This window comes from Camelus ferus, chromosome 19 (genome assembly GCF_009834535.1).
Source record: "Camelus ferus isolate YT-003-E chromosome 19, BCGSAC_Cfer_1.0, whole genome shotgun sequence".
NCBI classification, from domain to species: Eukaryota; Metazoa; Chordata; class Mammalia; order Artiodactyla; family Camelidae; genus Camelus; species Camelus ferus.
In genome coordinates this window covers 35812597-35835317 of record NC_045714.1, presented here as the reverse complement: position 1 = coordinate 35835317, position 22721 = coordinate 35812597, and the positions used below count along the sequence as shown (strand labels likewise).

The 22721-nt window shown below is 49.3% G+C and overlaps 1 protein-coding gene and 1 pseudogene across 2 annotated transcripts; both read left to right on the top strand.

The window, feature by feature from the left end:
• The first annotated feature begins 51 nt into the window (after window positions 1-51).
• PLAGL2 (PLAG1 like zinc finger 2) lies at window positions 52-13803 on the top strand. 2 transcript variants are annotated; one of them, XM_032462086.1, is made up of 3 exons: window positions 52-185; window positions 5339-5711; window positions 8654-13803. In XM_032462086.1, the coding sequence occupies exons 2-3, from the start codon at window positions 5452-5454 to the stop codon at window positions 9882-9884; spliced, it is 1491 nt and encodes a 496-aa protein (XP_032317977.1). In that variant the 5' UTR covers window positions 52-185; window positions 5339-5451; the 3' UTR covers window positions 9885-13803. The 2 variants fall into 2 exon arrangements, with proteins under 2 accessions (XP_032317977.1, XP_032317978.1); XM_032462087.1 differs by lacking the exon at window positions 5339-5711 and having other exon boundaries at window positions 66-185.
• A 1779-nt stretch (window positions 13804-15582) lies between these two features.
• On the top strand, window positions 15583-21145 carry LOC116657806 (annotated as a pseudogene).
• The last annotated feature ends 1576 nt before the right edge of the window (window positions 21146-22721 follow it).

The window sequence follows — 22721 nt, the reverse complement described above, 5'->3', positions numbered from 1 at the left end:
TCTAGCCGACAGGCGGGCGGGACCATAGAGAGTCCGCGGCACCGCCCCCTCCACGGCCCGAGCCCCTGCTCGCGCGGCTCCCACAATGCACCGCACAATGGCCCGACCGCCGCCACTACCGGGGCCTGAGCGGGCCTGGCGGAGCCCGAGCGCGGCCCGGCCCGCAGCGCGGGGCCCTGAGCGCGGTGAGTGCCGGCGAGGGCCCCGGGGGACGGCAGGGAGCGGGGCGGGAGGCAGTCTCGCTGCGCCCGCGCGCCCGGCACCTGGAGCGGCGGCTCCCCTCATCGCGGGCCGCTCGGCGCGGTCGCCCACACCCCCGACCCGAGGCCCCCTCAGCGCCAACTCGGGCTCAGATAGGCCCCAGGGTGACGAAAACTTCCCGACCCCAATACCTGGGTCTGGGGGACCCGAAGAAATCCCACTGGCCCTTCCCTTCCGAGACCTGGAGACGCAACCCTGAGGGTCCCCCACTCCCGATCCCCAGCCTCCCTGGAGACCCAGATAACGCGCTGCAGACCTTACCAGGGACCCGGGTCTGGGGGACGCAGATAAGCTGCACCTGCTCCCTCCCCTCAGACACGCCTACCCGGACCCACATAACCCCCTTCCCTGCTCCTAATAGTCCGCTTCTTCCCCTCTGTTTCATTTTCTAGAACTACATAACCTCTTTTGAGACTTCCTCCAAATATTTGGTTCTAGGGAACACAAGTGAGCCTTGCCCGTAGTACCCTCCTCTGCGATTTTACTCCCAAACCCTAGACAGCTTCCACACAGTACCATTTTGAGACTCTGAAATTCAGGGAATTAGTTTCTGACTCTCTACAGCCCCTGGAATCCTCCAACCCTTGTAATCTTCCCCCCACATCTTTGCCAGGGGGTCTCTAAGAGACCCAGATAACTTGATTGCTCCTCCCTCCCTCCTATCCCTGAGACCTCCTCCAGACTTCTTGAATTTCTGTCCCTGGTCCGGCAGCCATCCACCCCCAGCCTTCCCAGCCCCAGGGGCACTTAACCTTTCCCCCTACGCGAGGCGGTGGTCTAGAAACTGCCCAGGAGCTAGGTTCCTCCCTGCAAATCCTATCCCAGGCTATGCCCCCAACTTGTTGGGGGAAAGAGACCTGTAAAGTGCAGGATAAGGAGACCTCGGGTATGGGAATTTGTTGGTGCCTTCACCTACAAGTGTACCTGTCTCCTGGCTTGTGTGTGTTTCCCCACCTGTCTCCCTGGGACTCTGAAAGTGTCAGGCCTTGGGTTTCTAACCCTACCACCCAGGGTGAGGCCACCAGGTTGGGGTTGGGGGTCTAACCAGGTTGGGGTTGGGGGTCTAACCAGGTTTCCTCTTCGTGAAAATGGGCCTATAGTGAGTTGCTGCCATTTGCTCAAGGCCTCCTCAGGAGTGGGAGGCGGCGGGAACCAGAGGAAATAGTGCATCAAAGGGACTCCAAAGAGGGCCCATCTACGCTGACAGAGGAACTAGCAGCCTGAGAGTAAATCCAACCCCTGTTAATCCTGTTTGATGTCTCTTGGAATGATGCAAGTCATTGAGACTCTCCAGCTTCCCTGTAATTTAATTCTCCCACCACTCGGGAGTGTGTGAGAGAGTGAGGGGGGCAGCTATTCCTATTCCCCCCTTTCCTTCTGCTTTCCAGCCAGTCAGTGTGTCTTTTGGATTTGTTTTTGGTGCCCAGGTCAGGACCTTTTTTTTTTTTTTTAAATCTCTAAGTCTATTTATAATTTCCCAGTTGCTATTTTGGGTTCTGCTTAGGAGGAGATTCTGTCCACTCCAAGGAAAGTTCCTGGGTGTGTTTCCTCTTCGGCAGGTGTTGAATTGAGTTCTTCAGATCCCCAAGTAGCTCTTGGGCAGGAGGGATAAAAGCTATTTTAGGGTAGTCACTGAAGTGGAGCTGTTAATCCTCTGTGGGTCTCTCTAGTTAAGAACACTTAGAGATTAACCCTTTCCTGGCTGCAGGGGGGCTATTTCTCAAGTTTTGGGGGGAGGTTTGGGAGAATTCAACTGTGGCAGCAGAAGGTGGGAACATGCAACTCAACACAAAGGCAAAGATAATAGGTGCCTTTTGTTGGGTACTTAGAGCAAGCCAAGCCCTGTGCTGAGCGCTTTGCATACCTGACTAGAATAATCCTTATAACAAGCCTGTGAGGTAAGTATTTTTAGTTTTACAGATGAGGAAACAGGCTAATAATGGAGAAAGAACGCAGTTTCTATAGAGATGATGTAACACCATAAAAACTATAGTTTCATCAGAGGCATCGTGGCACACAGCAGAAGACAGACAGACGGGGGAGCAATTTGTCTCCTTTCAGCTTCCAAAGAGGGCCATACAGAGTTTTTAGTAGGCATTTGTATTGGGGGTATGGAGCCTTAATAAAAAAAGAGACTCCTAAAGTAAGAGAACACTGGCCCAGGATATGGTTGGTGCTGGAGTAAGCTAAAGTAGAGGGACTGGCCGGGGGGATTTGCTGAGGGTTAATTGTGAGGGAAAAGGAGAAGGCTGCATTCTGGGGAGATGTTGAGAAGGGAAGGAAACTCTGAAGCTTGAGAAGTAACATTAAGGGAAAGAAAAAAAAGTATTACTCAGGCCCTTTGTAGATAACAGACACAATTTAGATCTCAGAGACAGCACTGCTTGTATTCACACATTTTGTCGGATATTTCAAAAATACTGCTTCACTGAATCTTCCATGAGAATTTTACAGGTAAGAGAAATAAATCTCTATTTTAGAAATTGAGGAAACCAAGGTTCAGAGGAACAAAGTAACCTGCCCGTGGTTTCTCAGACAGTAAGTGGCAGCTCTTTCTGTTAGCAAGTCCAAGGTTCTTTCCACAATACCTCCCTCTTCAGATCAGGTGCCAGAAGGAATCTTAGGATGAAAATATAGCAAGTTATACCAGTAACTGGGAGGGATTGATTGTGTTTGTTTTATGGGAACAGGTTCTGTCAGCTTCTAGAGTTGTTAAGGTTAGAATGTGAGACCAGAAGAGCAGCTTTGAAAGAGAAGCAGAATTCTTTCACAGTTTTGCTGAAGAAAAAGTCTGAAGGAATAGGCCTTGGAATAATGTAGGAGAGGCCCTGGAATCTTCCTGGATAAGAGGAGTTTGCAGACAAAGGACAGAGGGAGAGAAACTAGATTCCCAAAAGGGTCCCTAAGGTAACACCACAGCCACAGCCCCATTAAATGCAGATCAAGGCAAGCACATGGCTGCTGCCTTCCTCCTTTGGTTCTATCAGCACAGCCTCATGAGCCCTTCTTAGCCACCACCAGCCTCTTTCCTAGAAGCCCATTACTCACTCTTTCAGTAGCAGCATACTAAACTGCTGTGTCTTGTTTGTGCTTGTTCAGGAGAATAGATGAGGTGGATGTGTGGGAGGTGGGGGATGTACTGCTCTCTTTCTGAGTTTGTGTGGAATTTCCAGGGCTAGGCTCCCCTATCACAGCAGCCAGATTGATGCAGCTTGCATCCCTCTGGCTGCCATTCCCAACTTCCCAGAGCCTGAGGTGCATGATTTCAGATACCAAGGGGGAACAGAATTTGACTTTGAAGGTAGGGGAAATTCCCTCCAAACTTGGTGTTCAAATTTGTGCTCGCTCTCAACCCAGTTCCAAGCTGCCTGGTAATCACTGGTATTATAAACAGGTAATTCCACCCTTTCGAAGAAGGAGGGGACTTAAACAATGAAAGCCAGACGTCAGAGGCCTTTGAGGTTTATCATGCAGCAGGCAACTATGCCATGATGACTCGAAGACTCAAGTGGAACTAGTTTTTAGTGCTAGCACGTGACTCGTGCAAAATGCAGCCACCTTTGTGCAGCTCTTTCTAGGCAAATCTCCATTTGTGATGGGGAAATGTTTATCATATTACATTGCAGTGTTTCTTCAACAAGAGGAATGGTTCCTGAACAGGACATAGCTCATGTTGATGATGAGCAAAGCTCTCTCGGGCGTGAACCCGCTGATCCCATCATCTCGTTCAGGGCCAGCCTGTTGGTTGAATGGTCACTGTAAGCAGCAGGTGCTAATGAGCTGAGCAAGCATTCTTTGGCCCACAGCTAGTTTGTGTGGTTGGAGCCCTCCCTAGATTCTCGTGGACAATCCCCAGATACCCGCTTTGCTCCCTTTACATGGAAAAGCCTCATGACCACATTTTGGCATGACCTCTTCAAAGGAAATCCCCCTGTTGTAGCAAGTTGCATTGCGGTTCGTAATCTGTGATGTTCTTGTGAGTGTGAACATGGGTCTGTTGTCCCCCTTTTGAGAATCATTATGGTAACGCCCATCCTCTCTTCCTCTGAGTTGATGTCAGGCAAGAAGTTGTATCACCTTTGCTCCATCCACCCTCCCTCTCCCAATCCAAGAGAAAGGATCAGACTTCAAGATATTGGCTCCCAACTTTGGAATCCAGTTTAAACCAGAACTTCCTGAGCATGTTAGCTTATGAGAAACAACCTGCATTTAATGACTAATTTACTCATCTAAAAGAAAGTTGAAAGTCCTTTTCTAAATGCTAGGTGTATGGAGATGAAAGAGATATGATATGAACTCTCAAAGAATCAGAGTTTGGTGGTGGAGCCTATGTTCTAACGCAAGTGTGTTACCTGCTCATCATGGAGAGATGAAGTATGAGGGTCTGTAGGAGGGGCCACTCAACACCTTAAGTGCTGGATGGGCTTTCGTTAGAGAAGTGTGGCCTGAGCCCTGAGCCCAAGAGACCCAGAGTAGTGGTGGAGGGCAGGGTGGGACCAGTACTGGTTTAGTAGAAATGCTGAGTCTGCGGCTGCCTTCTCAGACAGAACCTCTTGATGATGATGCACTGCTAAGAAACACATCTGGCGCAGGGGCTGACTTTGCAGGGTGTCAATTTCCTAAGAAAATGCTGCTTCTCCCTTCTCTTCTGTTTCCTTTTGGGCATTTTATTGCTCCTTAACACTTCTATGAGGAGAAGGTAGGGTAAACAAGAGGAGGAGGAGGTGCTGCTATCTCTAAATTTAGTAGAAATGATGTAAAAGTAAAGTTAGAAGGTAAAGTTTGGAGTTTAGGGCTTTTATTTCCTCTGATTAGCCTGTTTCCTATACTAGGTGCCCAGCCTTCTCCTGAATGCTCTATATTTATTATCTCATGTAATCCTCAAAGCATCCTTATGTTTTAGGAGATTATTAAGCCCATTTTGTAAATGGGGAAACAGCTCGAGAAGTAAGTAACTGGCTAAAAGTCACATGGCTGCTAAGTGGAAGGGCTGGGGTGGAATGGGGATCTGTCTGCCTCCAGAGCCCATGTTTTCATGGTATTGGGCTCCCTAACACCAGGTGTTCTGATGTTTCAGGTGAAGAGATTGTTTTCTGAAGGCTGCGTTGGAGGCTGTGACAGAGCAGAGAGCCCTGTGGAGCTGATGGGGAGGCTTTCTCAATAACATGGCCCTTCGCCATTAGCCTTGCCATGACCACATTTTTCACCAGCGTCCCCCCCTGGATTCAAGATGCAAAGCAGGAGGAGGAAGTGGGCTGGAAACTAGTTCCCAGGCCTCGGGGCCGGGAGGCGGAGAGTCAAGTGAAGTGCCAATGTGAAATCTCGGTGACACCTTTCTCAAATGGGGAGAAGCTGAGGCCTCACAGCCTCCCCCATCCAGAGCAGAGACCGTATAGCTGCCCTCAGCTGCACTGTGGCAAGGCTTTTGCCTCCAAGTACAAGCTGTATAGGTAGGTGACACTCCCATACCTCTCCCTGCCCTGAGGTTCCCAGAGGATAAAGCCAGAGAGACTCCACCGAGTGTGGGGCTTTTTCTGTGGCAGAAGAATAGAGGTTAATTTGTCCCATAAGTGTACTCTGAATGCCAACCATTTGAGGTCACTCAGTAGAAATAATGGTGGTATTTTTTATTGAAACATCAGAATCTGATGGGTACAATATCAGACAATCATGAACAAACTAGATTGAATCTTTTTTTCAGTACAGGCGTACGTCATCTTTATTGCGCTTTGTAGATACTATGTTTTGTTGTTTGTTTTTTTTTACAAATTGAAGGTTTGTGGCAACTCTGAGTCAAGGAAGTTGGCCCGGTTTTCCAGCAGCATTTGCTCATTTCATTACTCTGTCAGATTTTGGTGATTCTCACAGTATTTTAAACCCTCCACCAACAAAAAGATTATGGTTTGCTGAAGGCTCAGATAATGGTTAGCATTTTTTAGCAATAAAGTACTTTTTAATTAAGTTTTATGCAGTTTTTTTAAGACATAATCCTGTTACACACTTAATAGACCACAGTATAGTGTAAATATAACTTACATGCATTGGGAAACCAAACAATTCATGTGACTTGTTTTATTGTGATACTCACTTTATTGCAGTGGTCTGAACTGAACCCACAGTATCTCTGAGGTATGCCTGTCCTACTTTTCCCCACCTGTGTCAGGTAATGGTGAGAATATTAGCCAGAAATTAGAAGCGGTCTTAGAAGTTTAGAAGGAAAAGGAGACCCTCTGGTGCAATCTGTAAATTTTAAAGTGCAGGCTAAGAGTGGAGAAGTATCTTACCCAAGGTCATATAGCTTCTTAGGTCCTGCAGTGCCTCTTCTACTGAACCAACCTGCCACTTAGATGATTACTTAGGTCTCTGTAGAGTCCCTAGTGTCCTCTGAGTTAGAGACTTTCCTGAAACTTAAAAGCCCAGGAACCCCTACTTTGAAGGGAGGGGGGCCTGCTCAGAAGTAACCTTGATTTTATCCTTGCCTTTCCATTAGAAGAACATGAACATGCCCTTTACCAATGAGATAGATTGCCTGATGCACAGTCATTCGTCTCTCAACTAGGATTTATTGAGCTCCTCCTTCATACCAGGCACAGTGTTCAGTGCTAGGGACAGACGAGTGAGCCAGACAGATGGGAGTGCTGGCCCTCCTGAGTTTACTGTCTTAACAGCAGAGACAGACAGCAAACAAGTAACTACATGAACAAGGTGACCACAGAAAGCCTCAGTTCCTTGTCTGGAAAACAGTTGATAGGAAGGAACTAAAATGGGTACCAAACAGGGTAGTGTGTGACCAGGATTGCCCTCATGACAGTTCTGTGGTTCTCAGGAATGCTTTGATTTTGTGTGCTCCTGTGTTTTAGGAGGATTCCAGTTGGGGTTGTCCTCTTAGACTTTCTTGGTGACAGTCTGAGTGTCAGTAGGAGGCTGCAGGAAAGGTCCTGGTCCAGGAGACAGGCGCTTCTGACCACTCCAAGTCACTGTGATTTTAGGCGAATTAATAAACCTCTTTGGGCTTTGGTTTCCTCACCTGCAAAATGGGGGAAATGGACTGTGGATCACTCAGCATCTCCCTCTCATATATTACGTCAGTTATGTCACAAGAGATTAATAGTAACTCTCATAGGTATGAGCACTCACACATAGCATGAGGGTAATGGGTACGATTCTACCCTCCAGGTAGAAAGGATCACTGGGTACTGTGCTAGAGACAGCAGTGACATACCTGAGTGAACCCAGGTTTCAGGAAGGTCTGTGTTTAAATTTAGCCTCTGCCATTTACTGACTGGTTGGGGTGGGGGGCTGCTCTTAAGAACAAGGTTGATGACACAGCTCACACAGGGCTTGCAAACAGTGGGACCCCAAAGTCTTGTTGAGTTGATTCTGAATGTACTGTGGAGCTCTGGATTGCAATTCCTGGGTTCTGAGCTGTTTTCTAGTCAGATAAGAGCAGGTAAACCAAGGGACACTGAGGTGCCATATTATGAAAACATTTTTTTAAATGTTGCCACTTTACATGACAAACAGTTTAAACGGTTCACATGGACATGCAGTGAAAAATGAATTGTCACACTTAGCCACCGTTCTCCACAAAGGCAGCCAGCAGGATCAGTTTCTTGCACATCCTTGCTGAGACATTCAGACGTGTATTCCCTTCCCTTTTTATTTTCACAGGGGATTATATTACACTATCCTGAACTTCCTTTTTTGAGTTGGCTCTCTATATCTTGGGAGATTGTTTCAGATCAGGAAGTTAGATATATTCCGCTTTCCCTTTATTGTATCATTTAAATTTTTTTAAATAAATTTTTTTGCAAAGGAAATACATTTATGTAATTCAAAATTCAAAAGTTACCAAAAGGTATACAATGAAAATTCTCCATCACACCCATAAAAGCTGCCCATTTCTTCTCCCCATAGGCAGCTAGTGTTGTCAGTTTCTTGTGTGTCCTTCCAGAAATAGTTTAAGCACATAACAAGCAAACATACATATATCTTTCCTCTTTTCATGCATAGTACCATTCTGTACACGTTAGTCTGTCTCATACCTTTTTCCACTTACTATATCTTAGGAGCTTGTTACCTGTGTTGCATGTAAAGCTGTCTTATTTTTTTAAAAGCTAAGTCATTTTATGGACTTAGAGTAATTTATTTAACCAGTTCCCTATTAATGGACATTGAGGTTGTTCCTGATTTTTTTGCTAGTAAAATCAATGCTGCAAAGAAGCAGTACATACGTGATTTGCAGGTGTGTGAGGATATCTTGGTATTCCATTCCACTGCATGGCTTTACCATAATTTTTGTGTTTAGTTCCCTGTTAATGGACAACTCAGTTGTCTGGCCAGCCCATGTGATCTCCTTTCTTTCTCCTCTATCCTCTACCTTTACTTCCAGGCACATGGCCACCCACTCAGCCCAGAAACCCCACCAGTGCATGTACTGTGATAAGATGTTTCACCGCAAGGACCATCTGCGGAACCACCTGCAGACCCACGACCCCAACAAAGAGGCCCTCCACTGTTCTGAGTGCGGTAAGAATTACAATACAAAGCTGGGCTACCGGCGCCACCTGGCCATGCATGCTGCCAGCAGTGGTGACCTCAGCTGCAAGGTGTGCCTGCAGACCTTCGAGAGTACCCAGGCCCTGCTAGAGCACCTGAAGGCCCACTCACGCCGGGTAGCAGGCGGTGCCAAAGAGAAGAAGCACCCCTGTGACCACTGTGACCGGCGGTTCTATACTCGTAAGGATGTGCGGCGGCACCTGGTGGTACACACAGGCCGGAAGGACTTCTTGTGCCAGTACTGTGCCCAGAGATTTGGCCGCAAAGACCACCTGACACGTCATGTCAAGAAGAGCCACTCGCAGGAGCTGCTCAAAATCAAGACAGAGCCAGTGGACATGTTAGGCCTACTCAGCTGCAGCTCCACAGTCAACGTTAAGGAAGAGCTGAGCCCTGTGCTGTGCATGGCCTCTCGGGACGTGATGGGGGCCAAGGCCTTCCCTGGCATGTTGCCCATGGGCATGTATGGTGCCCACATCCCCACCATGCCCAGTGCGGGCGTGCCACACTCCCTGGTGCACAACACGCTGCCCATGGGTATGAGCTACCCTCTGGAATCTTCACCTATCTCTTCCCCAGCTCAGCTTCCTCCAAAATACCAGCTTGGATCTACCTCATACTTGCCCGACAAATTGCCCAAAGTGGAGGTGGATAGTTTTCTGGCGGAGCTTCCTGGAAGCCTGTCTCTCTCATCCGCTGAACCCCAGCCCGCCTCACCTCAGCCGGCGGCAGCTGCGGCCCTCCTAGATGAAGCACTGCTCACCAAGAGCCCCGCCAACCTCTCTGAGGCCCTCTGCGCTGCTAATGTGGACTTCTCCCATTTACTGGGCTTTCTTCCTCTCAACCTGCCCCCGTGTAACCCACCTGGGGCCACAGGAGGCTTGGTCATGGGCTACTCCCAGGCTGAGGCGCAGCCCCTGCTCACCACTTTGCAAGCTCAGCCTCAGGATTCCCCAGGAGCTGGGGGACCACTGAACTTTGGGCCTCTGCACTCCTTGCCTCCTGTCTTCACCTCCGGCCTGAGCACCACCACCCTGCCTCGTTTCCACCAGGCATTCCAGTAGCCCCACGGAGGCCCTCAGCTCAGTCTTGGGCTCTATCAGGGAGCCTCGTACCCACCCCATCTGCATCCCCCATGAAGGCAGCTGAGCTTTCAGAGCTGGGTTCAAAAAGAAAAAATTCCAGTATCTGTATGGAGCACTTGGTTTGGGGGCTTGGGCTCCAGGATCAGTTCCAAGAGGAGCCTTGAGCCCCAGCCCCATGAAAAGATCTCATACAATAGGACTTCAGGTATTTTTACTTTTATTTTATTTTTTATCTGAATCGGGAGCCACACTTAGCCCTCTCCCTTTCCAAAGTGTCAGAACCTCCTTCCCTTTGGAGAAGGGAGAGGTCTCGGAGACACAGAGGGTTTTATTTTGGATGACCTCGAGAGAAATAGCCCAAGAAGCCCGCCTTCTGGTCCCAGCCTGCAGACCCCACAGCAGTTGGTCAGGCCCTTCTGCAGAGGGTCCATCGCCTGCTTCCAACCAACGGGCAGGAGAGGGCCTGTTCTTCCCCATCGCCTCCATCCCTCCTGTCCTAACACCTCCATTTTCAGTCAGTGTTTTCCAGCAACGGTACCGTTTACACAGTCGCCTCAGACACACCATTTCACCTCCCTTGCTCAGCTGTTAGCCTTAGAATGATTGCAGTGAACATTGTTTACACACCGTGAATCCATTCCCACCAGTCCGTTCTAGTTGGCACCAGCCGGAACCATTTGGTACCTGGTGTTAACTGGAGTCCTGTTTACAAGGCGGAGTCGGGTCTTGCTGACTTCTCTTCACTTGAGGTCACATTCTTCCCCTGTGGGGAAATAAACTGACTTTGGACTGCTTCAGTCTCTGCCATCTTCCGTGACTGTGTCTGTCCTGCCTTCCTCGGCAGTGTCCACTGGAGACGGGCGAGAAGATTGGAGCAGTTTTCTCACAGGTCTGCAATTCTGTTTTTCTCCAAGTACATCATGACCCCCTCACCCTCCTTTTTAACTGGAGAGGGCAAGAAATGAAAGGCATGCCTACTTGTATCACCCCTGCCCCATTTCCTAATCCCCACCCTAAACATCATGAGCTGTTAATTAGTCTTGGAAAGAGGGACTTGGGTCCTAGGCTGGTGTGGATAGCAAAGGAGAGCGCGTGAACCCCTCATTTGTCTCCTACCTGTCCCTTTTCCAGGAAGTTGTGGAGTTGTTGGAAGAAGAGTTTTCAGAAAGTAAGGACTGGGCAGATGGTTGAGTCCTAACCTGTGGGCATACGTCCTTCCTCGCATACCAGACTTTTTCCTTATCCACAGTGTTCCTCCTCTCCCACTTTGCAGTCCCCATGGACTCAGGGCCACTGTGCATAGGCTTCTCTGCTCTCCATCAAAGAACTTCCACCTTCCTCTTGTGGCCCCTCCGTTTTGCCCCCAGTACGGAGCAAGTTTTCTTGCAACATGATTAGTTCTCTTCTGACTTGTGGGGCTCCCTGCCATGGACAGCACAGCTCTTGCCCAGCTGAACCCCATCCCTGCTTCATCTCAGTTCTGCATGGGCTTCACTCTTCCCACTCGTCGAAGGGAGGCAGCTCAGGGACCACCAATGTGGGACCCTCTTGAGACACCCACTCTGATTCAGAAACACACTTCTACCTCTTTACTGTTAACTCCTACAGATGCAGCCAGTAGTTTCTAGGCACTTCTCAGTAGCTGCCTCTACTGGCTTCTCCACTAGGGTTTCAGGACAAACTACCAAGGAACTGCCTCAGCCTCCTCACAGTTCTCCCCCTCTCCCGCTTCCGTCTAGAAATCACTTTAGTTTATCATCAGGAACTGAGCAGGTCCAAGACCTAGGCTTCTGCTTCAGCCCAGGCCAGTACTCTTTCTTTGAGGTGAAAGCCTTAAAATGTAGCTCCCTGGCCCTTGATTGGAAGCAATGTGGAGTGAATAAACATGTTTTAATTTAGGCAGGCTAGCTTGGGATACCTTTAGAAAAAACCCACAAAACCAGATATAAAGATGTCTGGCAAGATTAGAATCAGACTAAGTGATTTACTTTCTAAAAATTCATTTCAGTGAGTCCCAGGGACTAATTAAGGTTTACTTTTAAAAGCGTCCACCTTGGTACGCAGTCACCTCCTGCATGCTGTGCATGTTATTGGGACTCTTGTATAGGAAATGGTGTGTGAGGATCCAAGCAGGCCTCAGTGCTGCCATTCTCCTTGTTGTCTCTGGTCTTCATCACTAGACCCAGCAACCTTCACCCACTCCCTGCCGCCTTCCTTGCACCTTTCGTTTTCAGAGGCAGTGGGCCTCTGGCCACAGACTATAAAGTCTTGGGCTTTTAGAGGACTCCTCTCCTCTTTGTCTGCTCTCTCCTGTCCCTTCCTTAAATTCTCCCCCTTTAGTGATTCTGGGAAACTCATAGGACAGGCAAAGCAACTATTTAAAACCTTGTAACTGGGGCCTTGCCCCTCCTCCCCTCCCCTTTCTTCCAACCTGTTCCTCCTCTCTTCCTTCAGTGCCCTCACCCTCTACAAGGAATTTTCCTATCACTGTGAACTTTGCTGGTGCAGAGGAATATCTGCCTTCACCTTTTATTTTTTGGACCAGGGCCACACAGCCATTTCTTGTAAACCTCCCTTCCCCAAATTAAAAAACAAACAAACAAAAAAAACAACAAAAAAAAGACCTTATTGGCCTGGTTGTTCAAAGGATAAGAGTAACTTTATCCGACGTTCAGTACCAAACCAACGTCAGTACCCTTACTGAGGCCGTGAGAGCCTAGGGATTTCTGTCCAGGACAGGAGCCGTGGCATGTTGGCAGAGACTCAACAGGGACCAGGAAAAGGGGTGATGTCCCCTTTCCCCACCACCTCCAACCTCTGTCAGCAATGAGCTGCCCTAAACAGTGGCAGGCATCTCCCCACTGCACAGTAGCTGGTCAGGGTGAGTGCAGTCCTAGGGGCCAGGGGGCAGCATGCCCAGCTGTGTCAGCTCAGAGGATCTGTGCACATCTTAAAGAGGTGAGAGGTAGGGAAAGGAACACCAATGAGTTTTTTCCTCAACCTTTTACAAATGGCATTTTGTTAATGGAAATCCGGGAAGCAGGTGTGATTACTTTTTTGCTCGTAGATATTGTCCTAAGTTGAAATCCTCCCACTCCCCTAAACTTTCCCTTAGTAACCCTTTAAATCCCTGAGCCCGTTTTTGGTAGCTGTTTTCTCCGCCCACCTCCACCTCCCCTCTTATCTAGGAGCTGTTTTTAAGCACGATTTTTTTTTTAACAGTTTATATTGTACAGGATCAATATTTTGCTTTTTAACAAGGATATTTATGTAATAAGAAAATTTGCCTTAGGCAGGTGATGGCCAGAAAAGTCCAGATTCCTCTGAGACCCCAACCTGGCCTCTCCTGGAGCTCTGAACCTGCTGTGGAAGGAATTGGCTGTGACCTCACCACTGGATGAGAAAAAGGGGTGTCCTGGTTCTGACAGGAGAAGGATCCACCATGATAATCTAGTGCCTCTGTGGAGGGGTTTGGAAGACGTATTCCAGTTCAGTTTCTTCAGGTGTAAGCTGACTTCCTTAGCTGATTTTCCCCATAATGCTCCTCTCCACCTATTAATAAATATTCGGCACTAGAACTGAAACACCATTTCTCCTCATACACCTCCCTCCCTCCCAGTGGTTAAGGCTTTGGAGCCACTCTTTCGTAATGCCAGATTATTTAAAGAGAGAAAAATACAAGACAGAAACCTTCTAGCACTTTGTAAACACAGTGAATAACCTCTTGGAGTATTTTTGGCTTTATATAAAACAAGGTTTTTAATTGTAAAATATAAGTGCCATTAGAAAATGCACAGGGCCTATCTTTGTTAAAGTAGATTTTTCAATGTTTTACAGAATTACATTTTCAAAAAAAGTTTTTATAATGAAGTTGTTTATTAAAAACTTCTGAATGATGTGTTTGGAAGTTGTGAACCTGTTTGATTGGGAAGGGGTTGGAGAAAGCCTGAGGGAGAATTGGAATCTCCAGCTATCTTTAGCATCCAAGGGCATGGTGAGTGGAGGGCAGACAGTAATAACCCTTCACATTAGCACCTACAAACTTTGTACTTTGAAATGAAAGATCTTTGAGGTAAGTGGTATCATACCATCACTTAATAATCTTGGATGCAAGAGTCAGAAAAATCAAATTGGGTTAATCAGTGAAATTTCATGTAACTGAAAATGCCATATGAGTGCAGTCTTGAGGTTAGGATTGTCCTAGCAACACCAACATGGTTAGCCTCAGCATTCCTGTTTCTCGCTGCCCTATCTTGTGCAGTTGTGACTTCATCCTCAGGCTCTACAAGGTGGCTTGTCCCCTTATGTAGGACTAGAATGCTGCCATGATTCCAGACCTGTCATTCTCACACAGTGCTGACCAGGAATGGAAGGGCACCCTTTCGAGGCTCTCTAAGGAGAGGGGAGTCCTTTATTCACAGAAGCTGCAGTAAGCATCTTATGTCTCATTGGCCTTGATAGGGTCCTATACCATCCTAAAACCGGTCACTAAGCCAGTGATGACAAAGCTGAGATGTGTCTCAAAGGAAATTAGGGGGTACTGTTAGGACGTGGAATGAATGTTGGTTGTCCAAGAAAAAAATGTCATCCACTACCAAAGGCATACACCTGGCAAGTGATAGACCTGACCTTGCCCACACTTGTGTCTACCTGTTTGGTTCAGCCTGCTGAAAGGCTGACATGGCTTCACCTGACGTTTGCTTGGCCAGTCTCCAGCGAAGGTAGTCATCGCTGTTCTGGGCCTCATCCCTTGTGCTGAGATCCTCCTGTCCAGATCTCAGACTGAATTTGCTTTTCTGTGGTCTGGAGCCAGTGTCCATAGTCATGCAGTGCAAATCACTCCAGAGTCCAGCCCAAGGGTTCCTGGGACATTAAGTGTTAATGTGTGTAACAAGTGGTTTGTGTACAAAGGCAGTGGGCTGGCCCTTCATCTCCTTGGCCTTCAGTTTACTTGATTATCTAACCAGTGGGTCAGATCCCTGCTGGGGCCCCAAGGGAATCCACCTTGCCCTCTAGGGGATGCACACCCTGGAATGGGTCTGGGGGCTCAAAGCTATCTTATCCTTTGGATGGGAGGAATTGGAGGCTTTCTAGAGGAGGTAGCAAGGACTTCCAGGTGAGGGGGTGGGCTTTAGGTGTATTGACATCCATGGGCCACAAGTTTGGGAAGCTGACACCACAGGAGTGCAAATGCATTTGCAGGATCACAGCTGTAGGGGCTGGTCCATCCAAGCCCTTATCCTATCCATGCACAGACCCTGCACTTCAGACTAGAATTCACATTTATGAAATGCCTGGTACAGCGCAAGGGGTAGCCCGTGGGCCTAGGACGAGGTGAAGCAATGCCTACCCTTCAGCCTGACAGTCCCGGAGGAGCCAGCTCATTGGGGGAAACCAGGCAGAGGCCCACTTTTCTCCCTGGTTGGCAGCATTTGAGAACTTCCCCTGCCCCCCAGGTCCTTCTACTCTGACCTTGCTTTTTCCTTTTTCCTTAAGTATTTTGAGCACCTCCGTGTGCCTGACAATCAACATTCAAGTTTCATTCTGGTCAGTCTCTTGAGCCCTCTTCATATGCCTGAGCAATTTATCCGGTACAAAGCTCCAAGTGTTCTACAACTGCCCCAAAGCCTCAGTCGAGTTGGGGGAGTGTGGGCACCGAGGGGCTCCTACCTGCCCAATGCAGATTCGGGTTCCAGTAATTGCCTGGCATGGTGGCTATGATGGAAGGTTCTATCTGTCCGTGATCGGGGGTTGGGCCTGATCCCAGGTGGCCTGCTTGGAACTGTTCCTGGCTTGGTACACCCCTGCACTTCACCCCATCTCCACCGCCAGCTGCCAGTTCTGTCTGGGCGTCCGCAGTGGCAGCCCGCTGCCCCTCCACCAGGCCTCTCGCCCCTGGTAGCCAGAACCCTTACGAATCATATCCGAAAAGGGGTGGGGGCGCGTGGGGGCGCAAGGGGGCGGAGCAAGTCAGTAAGAGAAGATCGCGCCTGCTCGCCTCCCGGGGCTCCTACAAGCCACTGAACCACCCCTCTCGCGGAACCCGCAGTGTCGACCTCGCTCCCCAAGCCCCTCAAGGCCAGAGGCTCCCGCAGGTGATGGCGGCCGAGAGTGCGGGGGGCCTGGAAAACGCCGCTCGCCCGGACCCAGCGTCTGAGACCGAGAGAACGGGGGACACGGTCAGGACACCTGACCACGCAGCCGGCCCTGGGACCTTCCCCCCTCCCCCGGAGCCCCGAGAAGCGGCCTCCGGCGCAACTGACCGGAGCCTGGAAAAACGCAGGAAGGTGGGGGGCTCGGGCTGGCACCGGCGGGAAGGCCGAGGAAGTGATGACTGAGGAGGACGCCATCTTCATGGAGGAGGCAGAAGAGGAGGTGGAGAAGCAGCAGGTTGGGGAAGGAGAAGCTGGAGGTGGGGGCGGAGGTGCAGGAAGGCCCGGGACCCCTAAAGGCCCAGTTGTGGACCCACTGGAAACCGTCCAGTGGGAGCTGCAGGCCATGTGTGCCCAGGCCGACAGGGCCTACCTGTGGCTGGAGCGCAGGTTTGGGCGCGTGCGCCGGCTGCACCTAGCTTCATCATTCAGAATATTCCTGGCTTTTTGGTCACTGCCTTCCTGAATCACCCGCAGCTGTCAGCCATGATCAGCCCCCGAGATGAAGACATGCTCTGTTACTTGATGAATTTGGAGATGAGGGAGCTCAAGCACACCAGGACAGGCTGCAAGTTCAAGCTCAGTTTTTGGAGCAACCCCTACTTCCGGAACAAGGTGATTGTGAAGGAGTATGAGTGCAGATCCTCAGGCAGGGTGGTGTCAGTCGCAAGTCGCATTCTCTGGCACTGGGGCCAGGAACTTCCAGCTCTGGTACACAGGACCCGAGACACTGTCTGAAGCTTCTTCAGCTGGTTCTTCACAGCACAGCTTCCCGGAAGCCGACAAGGTGGCCCAGATTATTAAAGAGGACCTGTGGCCCAACCCCCTGCAGTACTACCTGCTGGGGGACAGGCCCCACAGAGCCAGGAGAGGCCTAGCAAGTCCACCCACAGAGGCCCCTTCCAGGCCCTATGGGTTCCACTCTGGCTAAGTGCTGCCCTGGGACCTGGCCCCTACACAAGACTCCCTTCTGCCTCCTCGGAACCTGGGCTTAGGCCAGCCAAGCCAGCTCTCTGCTTTCTGTTCTGTGTACTTTGACCCCTCTGGATTTAAGTGGACGCAGCTGTAAGATTGTGTCCTGCATGGCCAACGTCTTCTGTTTCCATGTAGCCTCCATGCATTACATGACTGTCACATGCTACAGTGTCTGCCCTAGCACCCAGTGCTGTGGACAGGTACTGCCATCATCTTCATGGCCTGGACCTATCTTTGATCGTGATCTTCCCACCCAGTTTTGACACGGGCACCCGAAAGTCATTGCTAGGAGGACCAGTGCCTCTTCGAGGCCTGCTACTTCAAGGACACAACATGCTGTGCTTCATATTTATGCTGGCCCCACAGCTGGCTGTGGCAGGCTGAGTCTCATCACCCAAGGTGAAGTGGGTGCTTTTGGTGCTGGCTGTCAACCAGACTTGGACATTCCAGTGCCTCAGGACCATAGGCCAGGCTTCTGGACTGTTGGGCATCTAGCAGAATGGGCATGGGTGAGGTTAAGGTCATGAAACAGTGGGCAGTGCATTCTTTGTGATCACACTGCTCTCCTTACCCTGTGTTGGTCCTACCTCTCAGCCTGCTATTGGTTTGTGAAGTTCTGTGCTCTACTAGTGTCTGGCCATTGCCCTTCTTATGAGTTTTGCCTAGGTAGTCACCAACCTTGTTGCCTATAAGGACCTCAAGACCTGCCTATGGACCCATGTGGACCACCTGCCAACACACAAGGGAGCCCCCAAACCCCCAGAAACTCTGCCACGCTGGCATATCTGGGCATGTGCTCCAGGCAGGGTCATTAATGGGATCCCTTCCAGAAGCCTACCTACCTGAGCCCTAGTCACTGGACACACAGAGAATCCAGATCCCCTGTCTCCACCTGTTTTTAGGCTGTCATATTGAGGGTGTTGGGGGGGAGGGGTTTCTGGTCATGGAGCCCGTCTCCACCTGCCTAGATCACATATCTTTTTAAAAATTTTCTTTAAAGTGATAGCTCAGAAACAGAAAATAAACAACTAAAGAAGCAAGGTTTTTTACAGACAGCTGAGGAGACAGGCTTTCTTGTTGAATTTGCCTCTGATTGTCTCCAGAGAGGGAGGGTTGTCCTGTAGATTGGCTGAGCTCTCTTTGCACCCATTGCACCTGTGCCCCGCCCCTTTCAGCAAAGGGTACAGCACAGAGCTGCTCAACAGAGACCAGGAAGTCTGGGCCCCCAGGGGCAGGGAGAGTTCATTGTTTTGTTTTATGCTGTGTTCTTGGAGACTAACTCTAGCCCCAACTCTACTTTCTTCTCCTTCTCCCAGGTCCAAGCTCCCATAGGATCCTGTAGGTACAAGAGCTTAGCTGTACCTCCTTCCAAGACCCCTCTCCCTATCTCCATCTCATTTGTTGGGAGTGACCATACCCAAGCCCTTTCCCATGGAAGGACTTGTCTTCTGCTCCTGAGGACCTGGGGAGGCTTTGACACAAACTAAAGGGGCAGCTGCTCTAGGCAGAGAAGTGCAGCAGAGGCCAGAGCCAGCTGGAAAGGCAGGGATGGCAGAAAGCCTGTGAGGTGCAGGGAGGGGAGCCCCCTGTCTTCCTAACTTCTTGGATTCACCAATACGTTTTTTAAAATTAGAAGAACTAATAACAGAACACTGCAACTCAGTCCAGGTTTGACCTTGTGTTTGTAGAAAAATGCTATGTTTTTCACTTCACAGATTTTAATAAAGACCCTATGCATCCCCTTCTCTGTTTCTGTCCGCTGGGGCAATTGAGCTATCCAGGCCTGCTTGTTGCTTTTAGCTGAGAACATTTACCAGGAACATCAACGTAATTTTTCTATGCCATTTAGAAACTTACGTGACTATTCACGATTGTTATTAAGTTGTGGCCTGTTAATATAACACTGAATTTAGAAGCAGTTTGAATAAGATGGTTTTGTAGGACTTAAGACTGGAAATTGTTACCATGTTCTGTGAGGCTAACCTCCAGAAAGAAATCCTGTAACCTGATGGTCTTGATGACCTGTGCCCCAGCGGCTGTGTTGTAATTGACATCACTGTAACTGACAACTCTGCTTCTAGACAGAAATAGTCATGAGGTGGCTTTGTCCAATCAGAAGAGGATTCATGGCACTCTGCCTTCTACTGCATGATGAAAAAATAAAAATCTTTCAGTCTGGGGGAAAAATAACTTAGATCATGTTACTCCTCCCTCCAAAACCCTCCACTGGCAGGAAAAAGAAGTCCTAATTCCTTATCACGGCTGACCAGTTCCATCATTTTCTGGTCTCTGCTTACATATCCCATTAATCTCCCTTCACTCCCCCAACACTCGCCTCTTTGCTGCTCTTTAAACACTAATTAAGTTATGACCTCAGGATTTTTGCACTTGCTTTTCTCTGGGATTTCCTTCCTGCAGATATTCTCATCTCTGGCTCTATCAATCCCTTCAGGCCTCCGTTAAACACTTCTTCTGAGGCCTTTCCTGCCCAGCCTGCCTAAGTCATCCTCTACCCCTTCACATCGCTTGTCCCCCCACCCTCCGTGACTTCCTCCCTGTCCCTGGTAGCCTTCTGAAGTGATTTTGTTTTCCTCTTTTACTTCTCCCTCTAACGTGTCAGAAGGACAGGGACCTGTCTGCTGCTTTGCCCCATGTGCACCTCAAAATTTACTTGTGTGAAGTGAATGTCTATCCAAATGTGTCAAGGCATTGTGCTCAGCCCTGACAACATGGTTCCTGCCCAAAGGATTTCAGGTGGGAAGAGAAGTGTGGGGACAATGAAGGGTGACTGAGTAATTTGTCTTTAGCTGGAACACATCTGGGAGTGAGAGTGAAAGGGACACTACTAATAATTACACCAGGACAAGAGGCCTGTTACGTAACAGTCACCCCAGAGACAGAACCAGTAAGAGCAGCTTGGCATACAGCTTTTCCAACTGTGTGTGATGTGGGATCAGAGGGTGGAGACTTCTCTGAAGCTGGGACACTGGAGCAGGGCTTTGATGAATGGGCAGTAGTTTAGAAAGTGGGCCTGGAGAAGGGAATTCCTGACAGAGGAAACAGCGTGACCAAACGCGCTGGAATAGAAAATGCATGATGTTTAAAAAAAAAAAAAGAAGAAAAAAAATTTTAAAAAGAAAATGCATTATGTGTGGCTGCTCAGGAGAGGCAAGGCTGAATGGGTACATTAAGGTCATTTTCTGGAAACAGGACTTCTGAATGCAAAGCCAAAGCACTGTTCTGTGGATAGTGGGGAGGGGTATCACATGTGTTTCAGAGGTGGGAGAGCTCATAGGGAAGCTGGAGGCAAGGGGAGGGCAGTGTCTGCAACTCCAGCTCTCCAGTATCTTCAGTTTGAATCTTTTCCCTTTGTCCAGGCTGGAGTTCTTCCAGGAAGCCCTCCATGATTGCCCTAGCCCACAACAATCTCTGCCACCTCTCAAGGAGACGTAGAACCCAAAATTTGGCCACCAGTGCCTGGCTGCGTTGTACCCTCTGGGGTTCTCTTCTGTGCGAAACACCTGTCCCTAATGCTCGCAGGGGAATCAGGGTGAGCCTGAAAGCAGCCTCATGATCCTGGAAACCCCTTGTGGTTTGCCTGCTCTGCACCTGGTGTTTGGCAAGGTGCATTTTGGCTCCTGCAGCAAATTGGGGCCGAGCTGTGTCCTACATGTTCTCAGTTAGGCCTTCAATAGTGGTGCTTACCATGACACATGCTCACCTGATCTTTCTGCTGCACGGCCAGTGGTAAGGTACCTTCATGCTGTGACTGGCCTCAGCAAGGGGCCTTGGCAGCCGTGGGTCTCAGTGCTCTTCTGGCGCCTGAGTCTCATCCTCAGAATGAGACCACACCTGCTTGCTCATTTATTCAGGTCCTGAGTCACTCATTTGTGTATGCATACATCTTAGCATCCTCTGTACTGGACATTAGGGGCACAAGATGACTATTCAGGTCTCTGCCCTCACTGAGCTCAAGAGTCCAACGATGAGGCTGAAAACAGTAACAATAACCCCCGACACTTAGTGAGGACGTACTATGTACCAGGGGCTTACATGGATACAGCAGCCAGAGCGGCTCTTTAAACCTGAGTCTGGTCACATCTTTCTTCTGCTCCAAACCCTCCAACAGCTCTGATCACACACAAAAGGGAAAGCCAATGTGCTCCTTGTGGCTTGCAAGACCTCCAAGATCCTACCTTGTCACCTCTCCAACTTCACCTCTTACGCCTCTCTTCCCCTGAATCACTTTCCAGCAACACCAAACTCCTGTTAGTCTTCAAACTTGGCTCAAAACCATGCCTGGAACTTTCTCTAGATATTTGCATGGCAGACTCCTTGGTTCATTAAAGGTTCTCAGCTCACCTGTTACAATTTCACCACCTCAAGGAGGCCTTCCCTGACCACCCTTTCTGAAAACCACCCTCTCCTTTCTCTGACTTGGATTTTATTACAGCACTTACAACCATCTGACATTATAATCTATATTGATTTATTGATCTGCCTTTTCCTCCACATTCACTGGGACTTTGTTTTATTCACTGCTGAATACCTTTCACCTAGAATAGTGCCCAGCACAGCTGGGGGCTCAGTAACTCTGGAATGAATGCTTCACATCCTCAGGGTTCTGGAGGCTCTAACTGGTGGGCAAGGGGGAGACGATCTCTAGGGATAGGAACTCTGTATGGCCCAAAGCAGCCCTTTTTGTCCCTGGACTCGAGGAGGTACTTCTGGGCCCATTCATGGTCCACCTGGCTTAGACAGGCTCCAAGGGTAGAGGGAGGAGGTCAGGGCATGGAGGGGCTCCCTACTCTGGAGTGAAGAGCAGACACAAGCCTCTCTGGCCCCAGGTTTGCTCGCCTCTGCTTTCAGAGGTTTGCCCTGTTAGGTGGTCCTGGGAAGGAACTTTGGACAAGTTCTTTTCAAACTATAGCAATTAGTTGTTACCTATAATCACCCTGAGTACAGCTTGGGGGACTCTGATATTTTCCTCCAAGGACACAATTTTAGCACACAAATTCAAGAAAATCTCTGGTATCTGCTTGCCCTTGCTCAGCAGGAGAACTAAATGTTGACCTGGGCCGGTGAACGTTGAGGCCCCCACCTCACAGGCCCCACCATCAGAGCTGCCTCTGGACCTTAAGAGCAGGGGCTGTGGGGAGCAGGCACCAGCCGGAAGGCTGATGGGCCTCCATGCTCTTGATTCCCTACTGTGATTCCCTTGGGCACATCTTTTCACAGCTCCAGTTTCTCACCTAAAGGAGAACCTGGAATTCCTTAGCAGGAGAACAGACTCCCTCCAGGTGCCTCCCCCTCCCCATATATCTCTGGCCCTCTAGGTGGCTGGCTCAGTGACAGTGTTTTTGGTTGCATCTAACAGAAACACAAGTGTTTTGGGTTTTTTTGGGGGGGGGGGTGGGGGGAGGTAATTAGGTTTATTTATTTATTTATTCTTAGAGGAGGTACCGGGGATTGAACCCAGAACCTCATGCATGCTAAGCATGCACTCTACCACTTGTGCTATACCCTCCCCGCAGATACTCTAAGTTTAACTGACTTAAACAAGAGATTTTTTTTTCCTTACGTGAATATCCAGAGGCGAGATGGGCTTTGGGGATGTTTGATTCAGCAGCTCAGTGATGTCTTCAGGGCCTTGGGCCTTCTTCTCTGATCTGCTGTCCTTCCTGTTGGC